Below are 16,675 nucleotides of genomic sequence, written 5' to 3'. Positions count from 1 at the left end.
TGTTATATATATATGTTGCCATTGGGGCTGCAGTTAAAAATATTTTTAATAGAGGAAAAGCATTTTAAATCAATACATGAATAGTATTTAATGAAACAATATTTATTTCCTGTTTTCACAGAGACAAGTATATATTACATCTATATTATTTTGTTTGATTGAGATTGTGTAGACAAAACCAAAAGAGGCAAAGCATGAGGAAAAAAAATGCAGAGCCAATATACATATATCATATTCATCAATCTTTTTTTTTTATATAAACATAATATACATATTCTGATAAAGAATAAAATGCACAATATCTTGGTTGACAAGTACATAAAAGATACATTCCTTTATTTGCTTTCATTTCACAGAAAACATACAAAACAAAGAAAAAGGAACAGATTGCAAGCAACCTAAACTTAGTCGCCTCATACAGAGATGGATTTTGTTGCCTTTCCAGAAACACCTCATTACTCTCTGGCAGATCGACCGTTGCAGTGCAGAGACGACACATAGTCATTGGATAATATTGCACTCTGCAGAAAAGGTGACTGCTGCTGTCAGACTCCTGCCTGAGCTGCTCCCAAATTAGATGAATTTGAAAGAAACAGCAGTAAAGTATCAAGTTCTGAAGGCTGGGCTGCTGGTTTATTGGCAGCGGTTAACGCTTGAAGTGTTTTTTTTTTTTACAAAAAGAAGTGGAAAGACCGAGTTTATTTACAGCAATGACTTCATGCATTTATATGAAAGGGTGAATGTAGAAATCAGTACAGGAGTGAGAAGGATAACTCAAACGCTGAGCAGTGACAGGTTTTGGTCGCACAATCCCTTTTCACTTCACAATGAGTTGTGGCCAAATTGTAAAGGCTCCAGAATAACCTGAAAATGTTTCAGCCTGGTCACAGTTTGCTCCTGACTAGACAGTTCCTGCAAAACGTAGATGAATTCAACAATTCACCAAAAAAAAAAAAAAAAAAAAAAAAAAAAAAAAAACCCAAACAAAAAACAAACAAACAAGCAAACAAAGGCTTTCAACCACAAAACATTCAAGAAACACACAAATGCACATCTTGACAGAGTAAAAAAGAAAGAAGAAATATAATAAAATGCAAACTGCAGCAATACACAAGTGTGTGTACTCAAAATGAGTCCAGCACAATCATGAACACATTCAGGACACACTGATATTTTTTGTTGTTCTTGGTTAAAGACTGATCACCATGTACAGTAGAAACATTCAGAAATCTTAAACATACAATGCGAACAATCAGAGCTAGATAAACATTTTCATGCAGGTCAGTGGAAGCATCTGAAACGGAACTGATCTGTACCTCTCTCCACTTCTTTCACGCTAACAGACATTCAATATTATCTGAGGCCACTATTGTACAAGGTAGATTCTTAACTTGAGGTGTATGAGCGCTTATGTGTTGACAAAGCATGCATTTGTTAACGTGTCCCCACCCTTGCTGAGGCAATAGCACAGTGATCTGTAAGAGCAGATATTGCCAAATAGACTGCTGTTGATTTTCTATTAATCACTAGTTAAGTGGTGATATACAAAAAGGACACTAGAATACAGTCTTAATAAAGCTTGTGTTGATCTTTGGTCTCCGAAAACCCAGTTTAGACCTTTTGTACAGTTAAAAATTAAGACTGATTTTAAATGAAGCCCTCTGTAATTTGAGACGTAGACATCATATATAAAGGTTGTTTAGGTAGGCTTTGCTAGCGTTCTAGCGTGTGATATGGTGGGGAACTAATCTAGGAACTAATCACTACATAAAGGAACTTACTGAATTTAAATGTTGGAAAGGTAGAACAACTTAACTGATCATTTTTTTTTCCACATTTTTCCAAATAAGCATAAAAAGTCATTGATGCTTTTGCCATCTGCATAATGCATACAGTGAACATGTCAATTGCTAAGCCACAAAGATAAACTGATCGTAATAGGACTTGAAATTAAAGATAAAATATTGCTGAACATTCAAAGATCAGTGCAGTAAAAAAAGAAAGAAACACCATGCAAGGAAAATGAGATACAGGCTCTCAGGGAACTTTTACAGATCTTATAACTCGTATCAGCCCAGTTGTTGACAGCCACTGTTAGGAAAGGCTGTGAGATGTAATTTCATTTGTCCCTGCAATCTAAACAAATGCCTAGCAGTCTAGAAATTAAAATAAATAATGCAAACAAGCAGGAAAAAAGCTATCATGTAGCAGAACATTTTCGTATTGTTTTTCCTCAGTTCTTCAGTACTGCCACACCTGCACAGCTCTGTCATTGAAGAGTCAACTGAAGAAAACTTGACCTCCGCTCATCAGATTTTTAATAAACATCAAAGCAAACCTGATGTGTTTGATGGTCTGTTGACTGACAAAGTTAGAAAAAAAAACACCTTTAAAGTACAGGGCTGGATGCTAATAATCCTAAATACATCTCAAAATCAACAATGGATTAGCTCAAGAAGTGTTATGTAAGCTAAATGAATTCCTTTGTACAGCACAGTCCCCATGACCAAATTATGATAGGAATATGTGATGGGATGTAAGCTTACTGACTAAAAGCCTTTTGTGAGAAGAATGGATAAAGACTCCCAGAACAAAAACTCAAACACTTAGACTGGTGTAAATTCCGAAGTAAGGTTACCATATATTTAACAAGAAAAAAAACGGAAATATAAAAATAGCAACAATTAATCTATCTTGAAAATATTACAGGATTGTGTCATCTTTACCTTTATTTCTTCTCTGTAAGTTTATTGTTTACTTGCTTTGATATACACAGTAACAGAAGTTTTGACCATACTTTTGCTAGCATCTAGATTAGCCTAGCTTAGCTAACATCTTTGGTGTTTGTGTTAAATTAAACAGCATCAATTTCTCTCAAATGTGGAAATATAATTTTAAAAAATGGTTGGACTTATACTTTGATTAACAATCTTTGTATGCTTGATAACTAGCTAAGTTGTAGCTGCTCCTTCAAATATGGTTTCTACTTAAGTGTCACAACTTTTTGGAGCCAACATGTTTAAAATCTTTGTAAGCGCATAGTTTACAGAAATGAAAACTACTTAGCCACCATTGTGTTGTCTCTTGCTCATTTTTGCCTTGTTTTGGTAAAGTTCAATCATATAAACTATTAAAGCTAGGCTAACTTCAGTGCTCAACCGCAGGGCTGTACGAAAAACACAAATTCTACAAAACCAAAGCAGCTACTTGACACCTACTGATAGCAGAAGTGTGCTATCATTCTCCCATGATGACTAGAAACAATGAAAGATATAAGGTCCTAACCAGTGGCCTCGGAACCCTGTAGTCTTGGTCAAAGTACTAAAATGTCCTGAAGGCAAATGCAGAAACCTGCAGAGCATGGCTATGGATATGATGGCAAGAGAAAGCGTGGGCAGAGAGAAGGGAGAAAGAGAGGTAGTAGTTGTTTCTCACATCTTCTTCACACCCGTCTTCTCCTCCTCTCTTGCATCAGAAAATGTTCATGGAAAGTCTGTTGGGTGTTAAATTTTGAGACGTATGAGATCATTTCCAGACGTGTGCAGTCATGTGTTCTGAGCTCTGAGTTGTTGACCCTTCCATGCGCTGGCTACCATATCCCATCGTGCCACTGGTGTTGTACAGATTCATGCCGGCCATGTGCTGCGTCATCTGAAAGACACAAAACACACTTTGTTACTCGTAGTTCACTGCTTTCAAAAACTTGCTAAGCTAACGCACACACCTGTGCAATGTTCCACTGAAGCTGTTGAGTTTGATGCACTCCATAAACCTGCTGGTGAGGTAACGTGGCCAAACCTCCAACCTGATGTTGTCCTATCATTCCACTCTGATGCTGTCCCATAATGCCATTCTGCTGCTGAATCAAGAGTCCACTTTGCTGCTGTCCCATCATGCCCTGGGCCATCCCTGTCATGTATGGTGATGCCACAGCCCCACTAGGCTGAGCCATGACACCCTGAGCACCCACTATGCCATTCTGTTGTCCCATCATGCAGTTCTGTTGAACCCCGATCATGCCGCTCTGCTGCTGACCCATCATAGCCATTTGTGAAGTCATCATGGTGCCTCCCATTCCACCCACCTGGGCTAAAGAATGGTATGAACCGTACGGATGCGTCGGGTATCCCATCTGGTTCATGTACAAACCTGTAAATAACAACCACAGACATTATTTTGTGATTTAATAATAAATACTAAGACTATCATCATGCGAATACCCTTAGATAACTTTGCATGGTTCTCACCGTGCGCAGCTATACTGCTGGCATGCACTGAGGGGGTGGAAGCATACAGGGAGAGAATAGAATCCTTGGACAGTTTCTTGACTGTGCCTTCTTCTACTTTACGTTTCGGGTCTAGAAACAAGCTGAGGTTTTCAGGCACTGAGGCTGTCACTCTGCTCTGAGACATGGAGCTGGAAACAGGCTAATGGGTGGGAGGGAGAACGGACAGGTTAAACATGAAGAGAGAAGGCTATCAGGATGCAAGCTTACAAACAAAAGAGAAAACAGTTAGAGTAATGCTTTAAACTTTATCTGCAATATGTGAACCTCTGAGAAAAGCAATTAATCCAAATGTGAAATAAAAGTCAGGTGTTTTCAATTAGTGGAATCTATTCCAGGTGTGAATGGAGTTTTTATTTTATTAAGTTAATCAGAAAGAAGAGATGCTAATCAGGGTGAAAAAAGCTCTAACGGTTTGAACTATGTTACCCCCAGTTCCCCAATTTTAAAGACCCTAACAGCTTCTTACATATTGTGAAATGTGAACTTTCATGGTGAAAACTTACCACTATCAGCAGGTTAACATTGTTCTACTTGAAAAGGTGGGCTTAAACTCATTAAAACTAATGTACAGGACTGATATACAGTTAATAAGACCAAGTGGACAATCCTCTAGATGATGGAAAAAAAATACTTTGTGGACAGAAAACAAGATTTTTTTTATTTGAAAAAAAAAAAAAAATATATATATATATATATATATATATATATATATATATATATATAATATATATATATATATAAAATCATGTTTACAGTGGAAATGGAAAATAACGCTTCATTCTACCATAAGGACATCATCTAATCTGTAAAACATAGTGGTGGAATAATTACTTGCATGGTTTTAGGAGCATCTGGTCCATAATGGGTTACCATTACAGCAGGAATCATAATTAAAATTTTAAAGGAAAAAACATCAGGACATTTGTCCGTGAACAGAACTGAATGAAAAGGTAATCAATGAATCAAGATGCTGACTAACCACACAATTTCTTTTACCAAAGAAGAGTAAAGATACTGTTTTGGAGGCATCTAGTCAACGCTCTGATACAATAAAATGGTTGTAAAGGGACTTTAAGTGATCAGTTTATGTGATGAAACCAAGCAGCAACCTCTAGAGATGACAACTTTGGCAAATTCAGTAGTACCAAAATTGTGTTTTTAAGGGCACGGTTGCTTTTTACTGACAAGTGAGTAAAAAGTTCTCAGTTAGATTAATCCATTTTATTTTACTGTAAAACCTGCAGAAATAACTGTAAGGTTCATACATTTGCAAACACCACTGCTGATTTGATAAAAGTCTAGACACAGCAGAGACACAGTATAGAGTGTGTGCAGTATGCCATCCACTACCATGGTTTTTGTAGAGGAAGCAGAAGAGGGAGCTGGGAGAGAGCTGAAGAGATCCAGTGCAGATTGTGCCAGAGTTGCATTAGACACCACTGGGCTCTCATTACTGTCTGGAACACATCCTCTACCATTAGACACCACAGGGCTTGGAGCAGGGGCATCTAATGGAGGGTAGATGGAAGAACGGTAATGATTATCTTTCTGTGGTATCAATCAAGCATTTTGGAATCAATTTATCTAATCGAACCTTACATTTTAAACCACAGTGTAGATGTTTGGTGTTTTTTTATGGTGCAGATAAGCAACACATAAGTAGGTCTATATCACAACAGTTTCTTGGGTTATTAAGCATTCATCATTATAGTATGTATGCTTAAGAAGTTAAAGAGATACAATACCTAATCCAAGCAGGTCTGTGACGGACTGGGAATCTATCATCGGGCTGATGTCTTTTTTCTGAGAAAATCAATATAGTTTATGCAACATTTCTGCATTGACAAATGGGCCTGAATCCATAAACATTTTTCTCCAACTCCCTGGTGGTGTAATGACTTTTCTATCCAAGTCAGAAGAGAAAAGTTACACCCAGTTTTCTCTGGTGGTCTTAATGAAAAATGTCACCTTCACCTCATTGACTGACACTCCCTCTCCTCCTCTATTCTGTTCTCAACCAGTGATCTTATCTCAGTGCTGCACTCATTTACTCTACAGCAGCTAAATACTGAGAATGTAACAAAGAAAAGACAACATTACGTCAATCGTACTACCTCTAATGTAAAAAATATGAACATGGAAAGATGACCTACCAATTTCATCTTCTCAAATATTACAGGCTCCTTGGGGATGTTGTCACAACTCTTTTCTTTCTGTGCAGAGAAAACACTTGATTTTGTTGGTTGAGCAAGATGACATTAAGGCTGAATGATTATCCTTTAGGGTAGTATGTGGAGAAAATCTTTGTGCATTGTTTTGCCCCTGAGCAATACCACGAGACACAGTCACAAACCCATCTTTTATCTGTTTCTGTACACTCACCCTGAGCATTTGGATGTCAATAACCTTATCCATGTATTTCTTCTTATCATACTTGTCCCTGATGAAGATCTCTGCAGCCTGGTCTGTCTCTGGGCGCTGGAAGCACTCAGGTAAAAAAGCCTCGTAGAGACGTTTGGCCTTGGCATTTCCCATCTCCTGAACACACTGGGGTCACCAAAACGAAACATAAAACAGAAACCAAATCAATGACAAATTCAAACTGCGGCTAATAAAAATGTGGCAAATACAACGCTAGCTTTAAGCTGTAGTTTTGTTTTCTGTATTCTGACCATGATTGTGCTGCTAAATCTATTAAAATTATTAAAATAGATTCTAAAAGGGCGTAATAAACAAGAGAAGCTGTAAAAACGGGAGACTGTTTCTCAGCAGTCGACTGCAAGAAGCTAACAGATAAGTCAGCTATAAGTCAGGGATATTTTTAAACAAAGTACACATTATGCAACAGAATGAGTAAATCGATGTAATTTTGATGATGAAATGAACAAACGTTGAAAGTGTTTTGGGTTGCTAATGCTAACTATGATGATGCATGCTAGCCCAGTGAAAGATACAATATTTAACTATTTTTCAAGTAAATAATGAGTCAGAGTTTTTATTTATGATGTAGAAATCACATCTGTGCTGATAAGAAATGTCCCCAATTCCTTGGATGCTATTAAAAAATATGCCCATATGCTCTCTTGCAAGGAGGACCATGACGAGAAACACTAGTTTTGTCTGTATGCTAAATATAGCTAGCTGCTGTTTAGCTTAGCATAGCATAAAGCGCAAAAATAAGGGACAATTGTTAGTCATTTTCAGAGTCAATTATAAAAAAATGATTTAGTTAATCCTACAAATTCAGACTAAGGTGGAAATCAAGGCAGAGTGACTTTAGCTGTTGTTGCCTGATGACACTTCTGTTTGGGAGCCTTTACAGTTTAAGAAATTGTGAAGTTTTACAGTCAAGACTTTTGACCTGGACTTGCTCCTGTGTCCACTGATCCAGGTTGACAGACTTGACCTTGGAGATGTGGACCCCCAGATTCCGATGAATACCAGCACAGCGGATACAAATAAAGATGCCCAAATTCCAGGATGCCCATCTTGGACCTGGGAGAGACAGAATAAGGATACACATGACATTTTGAGCGTGGACAGAGGGGGTAATGAAAGGAGGTAATGAGATTATCCAGAGGTGTAACAGTGAGGTAGATTACGTGGGTGAAACAACTTGGTGAGGAGGCCGAAGAATGAGAAAAACTCTATTATTACACCAGAATTAATCAGAGACAAGCCTGAAACCTCAATTTTGAGTTTGAATTCATCTGGGAACACATCTAATCTTGTGCAAGTCGTGCGACGTCCTGACACATAATAGGATCCAATACGAGAGTTAGCCTACATAACTGAGACTAAGAGGAGAGAGGGGGAGTACGAAAAGACACACACATACATAGACAAGCTATCAGACACACTCAGAGCCTGGGTACCTGCAGGGAAGATTACTCATTTGGTCATGAGCCTGTGTGTGGGAGCAATGTTATCTGAACAAACCATTTTGTCCATCTTACTGACATATGTGTATAAATGGATCCAACTGATGTTTGTATCACCTTCTCAGTCCTGCATGCAGCATATTTAAGCTGAATATAGTGTTTTTGTGTCTGTGATGTTTCCCTCTGTTTGCAGAGCTGTCAGGATCATTCCTGAACACACAAATCAGAAAAGGGAATTAAAAAAAACACTTTTTAAAATTTATATTATGCAACCATCTTCTTCAAAGAGTACATTCAGCTTCAAAGAGAATACTTGAACTTCTCTTCCTGCATCTCTCTCATTTCATCCCTCCTCCTCTTTTCTTGCCTCCATCGCTTCCTGCCCCCCCCCTTTTTGCCTGCAAACCACTCTAGTGCATTGTGGCCTTTACGCCACTAGGTGGAAGAACAGTTTTGGTTTGGATTTTTTTTCTCTCCTGTTGGCTGAATCCAGTGCATAACATGTAAGAAAAGAGTATTCTATGCAAATGAAAGCGGAAGCTTATTTTCAGAAGGGAAAACATGCAAAACCTTCCTCTTTGAGGCAGCTGCGGAAACATTGTGTTTGGGTGCAGAGTCAAAGAATAGCTTCTTTTGTCTTGGCTGCATCCTGAGCTATGAAAACATTTCTCTTTGCATTCTTAGGAGACAATAACTGGACTGGGAGTAACTTTTAGCTCTTATAGAGTTGAAAGCTTAATTGATATATGACGATTCATTCATAAATATGGGGATACTTTTTCTATTCAGGCATATATGAAAACAAATCTAAGCAGAGAAAACCAGTAAATGTAAACCACAGGATCATCAGACAGAACGTGTCTACCTATCATCCTGACCGTCTAGCTGAAGCATTAGCTACTGTGCCGGCTAATAATAGTAGATTACTTTGCAAAGCCTGCTTAACCGCTGTAAACACTGGCACTGACACAGAGAAACACAGAGAGACTGTCAATTGTATTGAACTCCCCAAACACAGGAATTAGTTTGTCTTTCATCATTCTGTTCCTACTCTCCTGGGCTCTGCCAGCCATTTCTTATCTCCTTATTTCACACCATCACTGCCTTCCATATCTTTGTCACACAGTTGCATTTATCCCTTTTCTATTACATTTTCTACCATTTATTTTCCAGGTTTTTGCTTAGTTGTCCTTTTCTTTGTGTTCTGAAACAAGCCAACATCTGTCTTTGTCCAGACTGAAATGTTAAGTTTGGCTTAGACATTCATCATCTTCAGATAAAGCCTCAACTGTTCTCACACATGAACCCATGATACACTGACACAGCAGGAGTTTCACAGTCAAAGATCTGATCTCCAGAGTGGTGTTTCAGAGAGAGGGCTGACATGATGCAAAGTTTATTTATAGCATTTTGAGGGTTATAGAAAAGACTTCAGATTTTGTACTGAAAACCGTAATAGGGAGCAGGCTGTGCAAAGTCTGCACAAAAATTGGAGATAATTCCTCTGGGTATTGTCAGAGTTGTGGTGAATTTTCTCCTTTAATGTCTTTTTTTCTTTTTTTGCAATAATGTAGATATTTTAACTGACATTGATATATATTTACAAACAGTATGATTACTTGGATGCTATGAAAATGGCAACTTGCACATCTGGAAAGGTACTATCATTGCTGAAAATCTAGATAGATGTGGTCTTACATGTTGTAGCTGAAAATAAATGAAACAGGAACTTAAAGGTGTTTTCTTTCAGGAGACATAAATACGTCATGTCCGCCCCCTGTCCAATCAGAACCCTTCCCAAGCCCCAGATCTAAGGCAGAACTGAATAAAGGTGATTAAACGCATTTTCCATGCAAACCTCAATTCGTAATTACTATTTTAATTTAAATACAAAGAAGAATACTTTAATTCAGAATGATTTAATTCTGAATAATTCTGAATGAAAAAAAAAAAAACATCAAGTAACCGTGGCCAATGGTAGAAACATGTCAACACGATTTATTCCACGTGATACATGTAAACACACATCAAGATCGGAATTACTTTTTCAGGCTCATGAAAACAGGTCTGATCAGAATTTAATCTGTGCACTACTGGAGAACCCATTATAGAGGAAGTTTGTTCAGTTCCTGTGCACATCTTAAGATACTTTTAACCGTTATAAGTGGAAGAGAGTAGGAGGAACAGATGTCTAAATAAGGAGGGAGATTGAGCAAACACTCATAAAAATACTGGTTTTGCAGTGTTGAGTGAGTTGGCTGCATAGACTATGTGGTCATAGAACAAATATAAACGCTTTAATTATTTTTAGAATCAGCGAATGGTGGACTTTAGCCGTTTGATGACCTGCTGGGATGTGTACATGGGTGAATGAAAAGAGATTTAAAATGGACTTTTATGTCAATATTTGTGAGCACCCTTATTCTACATGCCAATTCAGAAACAAACATGTAGAATTTTTCAGCACCTTCATTACCATGGGTAATTTTCGACAAGCAGCCAAAAACATCATGTGCAAGCCCACACCTAATGGCTTACACACACTTGTGCATGAGCAGGTGCATATGGCTCATTAGCTTAGATCTCATAAGGATAAATGGTGCTCTCTGCAAGCACCAAGTTAATCCCACAGAGCTTCAGTCCTCAGTGGATCCTACACGCCTCCTCTGCCACCATACAAACACGCACACACACTCATGAACACACTTGTCCCATCCTCTCGCTGCATGGTAGGAAAAAAAAATCCAGAAACCCTAAAGCCACACGGCGACCCAGTCCCAGTCTGAGCAAGGCAGATGGATCTTTATTGATAATTTACTAACAAACGCCCACCATCTGTGTTACCATGTCAGCCGTGACTGTGCAGGTGAGGCTGAACAAGATTACGCATCAAAAAGATTTGTGAAAGCTGTAAGTGCTGAAATATTATAAAATATATTTCTTCTATGAAGTGTTTATATGTTTCGCAAGTCTTGACAGTGCATGGTCTGGATTGTGCATTGAGATGGGTCATGTGCATTGAAAAACATATGCTCAGTTTCCATTTGATGCCTGTCACACATTTTTAAAAAGGTGCAGAGCAAGCTGTATTAAGCTGTGGAGCACAGGGACCTACTCCAAAACCTTTCTTAAAATAAAAAGACACCAAAAGTAAAACTCTAAGTGATTATAATTCAGGATTACTGATGGACAAACTTTACACTAAAAGAGCATCAGTGATGTTAAAAAGAGCATCAGCAGCTCATAATATTTTGTCCAAGGGCCTTTGGCAGGTTTGTCTGGCATTCTGCTGCTCTGCCAACCTCTTCCTGGTACTGGGAGACTCAGGGGAACATAAACAGCCAATCCTCTTCAGATTCCTGCTGCCTTCTGATTGGATCAAATTAAAAGGTTAGAGGGGAGCATGGGCCAAAGGCTAGTAGAGGGAGAAAGCATAACATAGCCAGGTGATATCTCCACGGCAACCAGTGTGTGCATAAGCACAAGCACAAAGAAGACAATAAAAAAGAGATACGCTTTGATGCAATCTAAAGCACTCACACACACAGACATGCACACGCACGTGCAAACACACACGCACACACACACGTAGCCTCTTCAGATAGTATTGGCTGCATTATGCACCTGCCTTTCAACCTCCATCTATTTATTATTTACTGGCAGGATTGAAGGCTTACAGTAGAAGTGTCACTTAGTGAGGAAGTGGTTAAAAAAATAAAAAAGAAAACATAATGAGACTGTAAAAGAGACAGGAAGTTGGGAAGAATGGCAGCTCAACTGCAGTCAAGAAACAGAAATGTAGTTTCATGGTTTCAGTATCTGCACAGTGAGATCAGATGGGGAGACTGTCTGATGGAGCTTTTTTTTCATGTGTGTGTGTGTGTTTTTTTATGCTGGTGTAAACACATTTTCATCTTCATAAATCACACCACTTCCTCTACAATCACCCAAGAGGGAGGAAGGTGATACACGCACAGCACTCTATATCAACGCAAACGGGATTAGACCCAACGTCATCACGAGCCATATGGCTGGAAGCCTGACTCAAGAGAGCACTAGAGGCTGCGAATGTGAGCGCATGTGTGCTGTTGGCAGACAAAAAAAAAAAAAAAAAACGTGCTGCTGAGCTAAGAGGTAAGATACCTGCCTGACACAAGGATCTTAGCATCAACTTGCTCATTAGCAGTTTCAGTCACGAAAAAGGAAATGAGATTAATCTGCGACCTTTTAACGAGGATGGAGCCATATTGTTTAGTGTTGCTTTTTTAGCAAGTCTGTTGAAGGTTACAATAACAGAACACTAAATAATAGTAGGAAATTGTCAGTTTCATACAGTTTAAAATAAACTATTTAACATTCTTTTCATGTATTTATCCAGTGCTATTTTCTCCCTCAGCCCCTAATCTCATCTGCAGCCTAATTAGACCAATCTTTTGCTGATCACGACCAGTCATGCCAGGCGACTTTAAGGATGTGAGAAAAAGATAAATCAAACATGAGCAATGATTAAAACAAGTTTAACTACCTAAAATGGCCTTTAGTCTGTCCACATTTCCTTGACTAAGATCACAAAAGTGACGAACGTCTTAACATAAGAGAAATTTCTAACAGTAATCAAATCCTAGAACAATCCTGTGTTCAGAGAGGCTGCAGCCTGATCACTTCATGCTCTTTTGAAATGATTTTGCCTGAAGTACATCACCATCATCTGCTTCAGCTCTATTCATACCTCATTTAAAAAGATCATCTGAAGGCAATATGAAAAGGAACAAAACCTTGTATTGTACGCTTCATCAGCCATCGTGATTCAGTGACATCAGCAATTTAAATCCAACTAAAATTTGGAGATCACATGTCATATTTAAAAAGAACCAACTTTGTATTTGTCTACATCCTCCTCATGAAGTGTGTCTGGATTAAAATCCAGCAAGAATACATAAAGGAAGGTGTAATGTGTTTATGTAACACCCTATTAATGATGATTCATTCATAAATTAAAGCCAGATCAGGAACTCCTGCTGCCCATCATTAACAAATGATCAGGCCACTTTTAATCACATTGACTCATAATTAATAGATCATAAGTTCTTAATTAACTGATGCCCTGTGAATCTGGTTTGGATACATGAAACAAAATTACCTTCAAATGCTCAATAAAAATATACAAAGTTAAATAAAACATATTAATTCATGTCTGAAATAACTGAATTAATAAGTTTTAAGTGTAAATTGTTTAATCCTGAGGGCACGAAAATAAAAGCAACTGGACAGTTTCTGTGTGTTAGATGTCAGATGAGCTTAAACTGAATGACTGAGAATCCACACAGACATGTTTGCAATGATCTCATATCTCTTTGGTGTCAAGGCCTTTTGTTTACAGAAGTGCAGGCCACATTCATGCTGACATTACATCACCAGTTTTTTTCTACGGTCTTGAGCCACCCTTTTGTTTCTTAATGTTTTTGTTCCCAGGACCATGACTTCTTCTATTCTTTTAAAGTGATCTTCAGCAGTAGTTCTCCAGGCTTTCTGGAGGTTTTCTTACAACTTCTGCTACTTTTTCCACTCATTTTCAGTCTTTGTGTCCGTGTATGCGACTATTGTCAGAAGAATGCGTTATTTGCTAGGCCTCTCATCACTGACTGATGGATTATTACAGTATAAAAAAGGCACCTAACTCAAGGATGAGCCACTGATGTGATAACTTAGCAAATAAAATATTTGAAAATGTATGCATTGATCATGATGTGAACAAAAGAAAATATTTTAAATATCCTTTTCTCATACTGTTCATCTACAGTAGATGATTTTTCAGACCTGATCCTTCTTCTTTTGTATGCACTTGTCCATTTTCTTTGTGTATGTCAGACACCATGTGTTCAGTATTAGCTCTTGGAGAGTCACCTTGTCAATGCAGATAAAGAATTTGAAACAAATTACGTCTTTGCAACAGGCTGCTAGTAAAAAAAAATGTTCCTAAAGTCTGCAGAACTATCTTTTAAAATCATTTAAACACCACACACTTGTTAGATTATGTATGCCAAATATGAAGGATTTAGTTTTGCATACTTTTCCTCATATTAACTGGGTTTAAAACAAATTGCCTGACTAATTAGAGACACAAGCAAATTGATTTATGAATTTTAGAAAGTATAAAGTAAAATATTTAAGACACAGGGATCGGCACAGAGATAATTTCGGCTGTATTTTATATGAATCAAGGTCCAGAGACAAACACAGAAGAGGAAGTAAATAGAGAACAAGAGGATGACAATGACCTTCATCTCAATAAACAACAACTGACACCAGCTTGTACAAGGGGTCAAGCTCTGTTTATCTGTCCGCACCACCTCCAAGTTTATCTTCATATATTGGCAACAACCATAACATACATTTTCTCATATTGGACCCAGTCTGGTTCATAAATTCAGACAAAAGTGCTATATCATTCATTCAGCCATGACGCAGAACTCATTATGGTTTTGCATTATAAATCTGCATGTTAAAACACATCTGATGTGAGGATTTTTATGCTGTAACCCACATGATTTGTGCTTTTTACCTGATTGTAACCTAGTGAAAGTTTCTCCTACAGAAAAGGTATCACAGTGAAAGTTGCTCAGCTATATCAATCACACATTTTTTTCTTTTAAAATCACAGTGTGTCTCCTCACATGACAGCCTGCAGTCTGTTAACATTGGTTGTGGGCGTTTACTGTGGGCGCCCACATTAAACAACAAGCCACTGCGCTTCTGAAGCATGTGTCTGACAAGATGTGTTGTCACGACACAATTTCATCAATCTATACACCAATCACATGCTTTAAAACTGGCATACATATTAAAAAGCAGGACCCTTACACTTGCATATGAGTTGCAGGCTGAGTAGCACAAAAAATTATAAGTTTCTTGTAAAAAAAAAAAATCCATACACATTGAACAAAAACGGTCATTTTCACAATAAATAAATAAATACTACAAGAATCAATAACTAACACGAGAAGACTTTTGCAGAATAAGTTAAGTTGTTGATTTGGTCTCCAGTTTAGTGTGTTTGCTACCAAAAAGCAGTGTTTGCCCACCAGTACAGCAAAACAAGTTCAGCAAACAGCTGACGGCACAGGTCAAGGCCTGAGGCGACACAGACTGAAAGGCCAGATACAGAAAAGTACAGACAACTAAAACTCTGGTATAGAACAATTAAGACTATTAGATTACACCAGCAAGTCAACTAAATAACTGGGATTATATGTAATCTGAGAGTAACACCCCTACACTATGGATGCAGCACTGGGCAATGTGAGGAAGATTTCCCTGGGCACACTTAGCCTGCAGGAACAATCTGTTCAGGGCGACTCAAAGTCAGCACAGGTGTCTCCATGTCTTTATCTGCCCGCCTGCACTGCAGTTTCCAGACAGTGATTCAGTAGCCCAAAAGGGATCTTGCAAGGGTGCCATTATTTGGAGTAATTTTCACTTTATTTTATGCAATACTTCACACTATTAACAGAACACTTCTTAAATGAGGATCGTTCCAATTAAATCAGCTACCAGGTCGTCTTATTATGAACATCATAGTGCTTGAGGTATCTATGATGTAACAGCATGCCATGCTTCTGCCTTGTGAGGATGTGGCCCCCAGTCTCCCCTTGCTCTATAGTACAACGTAATTGGTCGAGGGCTGGTGTGTGTGCAATGCCGCATTTCCCAGTGTAGTAAATGAGAAGGGGGGACTAACAGACAGACCATTTGCAGGTATTAACAGGATGAGACAGGAACCACGATACTGACAATCACCCACCTTTAGATTCGCAGTCAGCGCAGAATTTGTTCTCCTCCAGCGCCAGTAAAGAGTTGAGGACCGCCTGATATCTGTCAACGTCTTTCACAGATTTGCCCGTCATCACTGCACTGTAGTCCACCTCCTCCACAGCCCCCTTCCACAGTCAGTGCCGACTATTGTCAAACAGCTTTACACTTCACAAAATGAAAGCAGTGTGAGCAGAGGTGGCGTGCACAGTTCCTCCTCCTCGTCCTCCGCCTCGATGGGGAGCGCAGTGAGTTTGTTTTACCACGATGGGATGAGAGCCTTTCAGCCAACCAGCATGCGGGTTATTCGAGGCGCACGTACCCCAATCAGGACGCAGCACATAGGAAAACACCATGTGATTTCCAGGACTCAGAATGCGCTGTCTGCTTTGAGCACATCTGTAACCTATCACACAGTGTTGGTTGCTACATAAGCTCCCATCTACCTCTTTTTTATACACGCGCGCGCGCGCACGGACACAACTCTACTGCCATCATGTGGTTAAATTAGAGGACTACTTTTACTCTTAGTAATGTCTTATATTACCCTCCTCGACGCAAGAGGGCGGTATTAATAAGTACAACGAGTTAAAGGGAAAAGGAAAGGCGACACAACTGTCTGAAAATGTCGTCAATGCGACAAACAACTCCAGAAGTATGGCAAATCGACCTTCAAAATAAAGCGTACCACACGTT

General features: G+C 38.6%; 1 protein-coding gene across 2 annotated transcripts in view; it reads right to left on the bottom strand.

The window, feature by feature from the left end:
* smap2 (small ArfGAP2) overlaps positions 1–16,381 on the bottom strand; it is a 36,166-nt gene extending 19,785 nt beyond the window's left edge. The window contains exons 1-9 of one of the 2 annotated variants that reach the window (XM_042011931.1): positions 15,972–16,381; positions 7,651–7,784; positions 6,672–6,836; positions 6,443–6,502; positions 6,035–6,092; positions 5,640–5,797; positions 4,248–4,428; positions 3,725–4,149; positions 3,495–3,651 (exon numbers count right to left, since the gene is read on the bottom strand). In XM_042011931.1, coding sequence (XP_041867865.1) covers positions 3,526–3,651; positions 3,725–4,149; positions 4,248–4,428; positions 5,640–5,797; positions 6,035–6,092; positions 6,443–6,502; positions 6,672–6,836; positions 7,651–7,784; positions 15,972–16,074 — 1,410 coding nt within the window. In that variant the 5' untranslated portion in view covers positions 16,075–16,381 and the 3' untranslated portion in view covers positions 3,495–3,525. Of the gene's footprint in view, positions 1–86; positions 3,652–3,724; positions 4,150–4,247; positions 4,429–5,639; positions 5,798–6,034; positions 6,093–6,442; positions 6,503–6,671; positions 6,837–7,650; positions 7,785–15,971 lie in introns of those variants that run through there. The other variant, XM_042011930.1, reaches the window with a different exon arrangement.
* Between the last annotated feature and the right edge of the window lie 294 nt (positions 16,382–16,675).

This window comes from Melanotaenia boesemani, chromosome 17, assembly GCF_017639745.1.
Source record: "Melanotaenia boesemani isolate fMelBoe1 chromosome 17, fMelBoe1.pri, whole genome shotgun sequence".
Classification (NCBI taxonomy): domain Eukaryota; kingdom Metazoa; phylum Chordata; class Actinopteri; order Atheriniformes; family Melanotaeniidae; genus Melanotaenia; species Melanotaenia boesemani.
The sequence above is the reverse complement of the archived record's forward strand: the minus strand, read 5'-3'. Positions and strand labels throughout refer to the sequence as shown.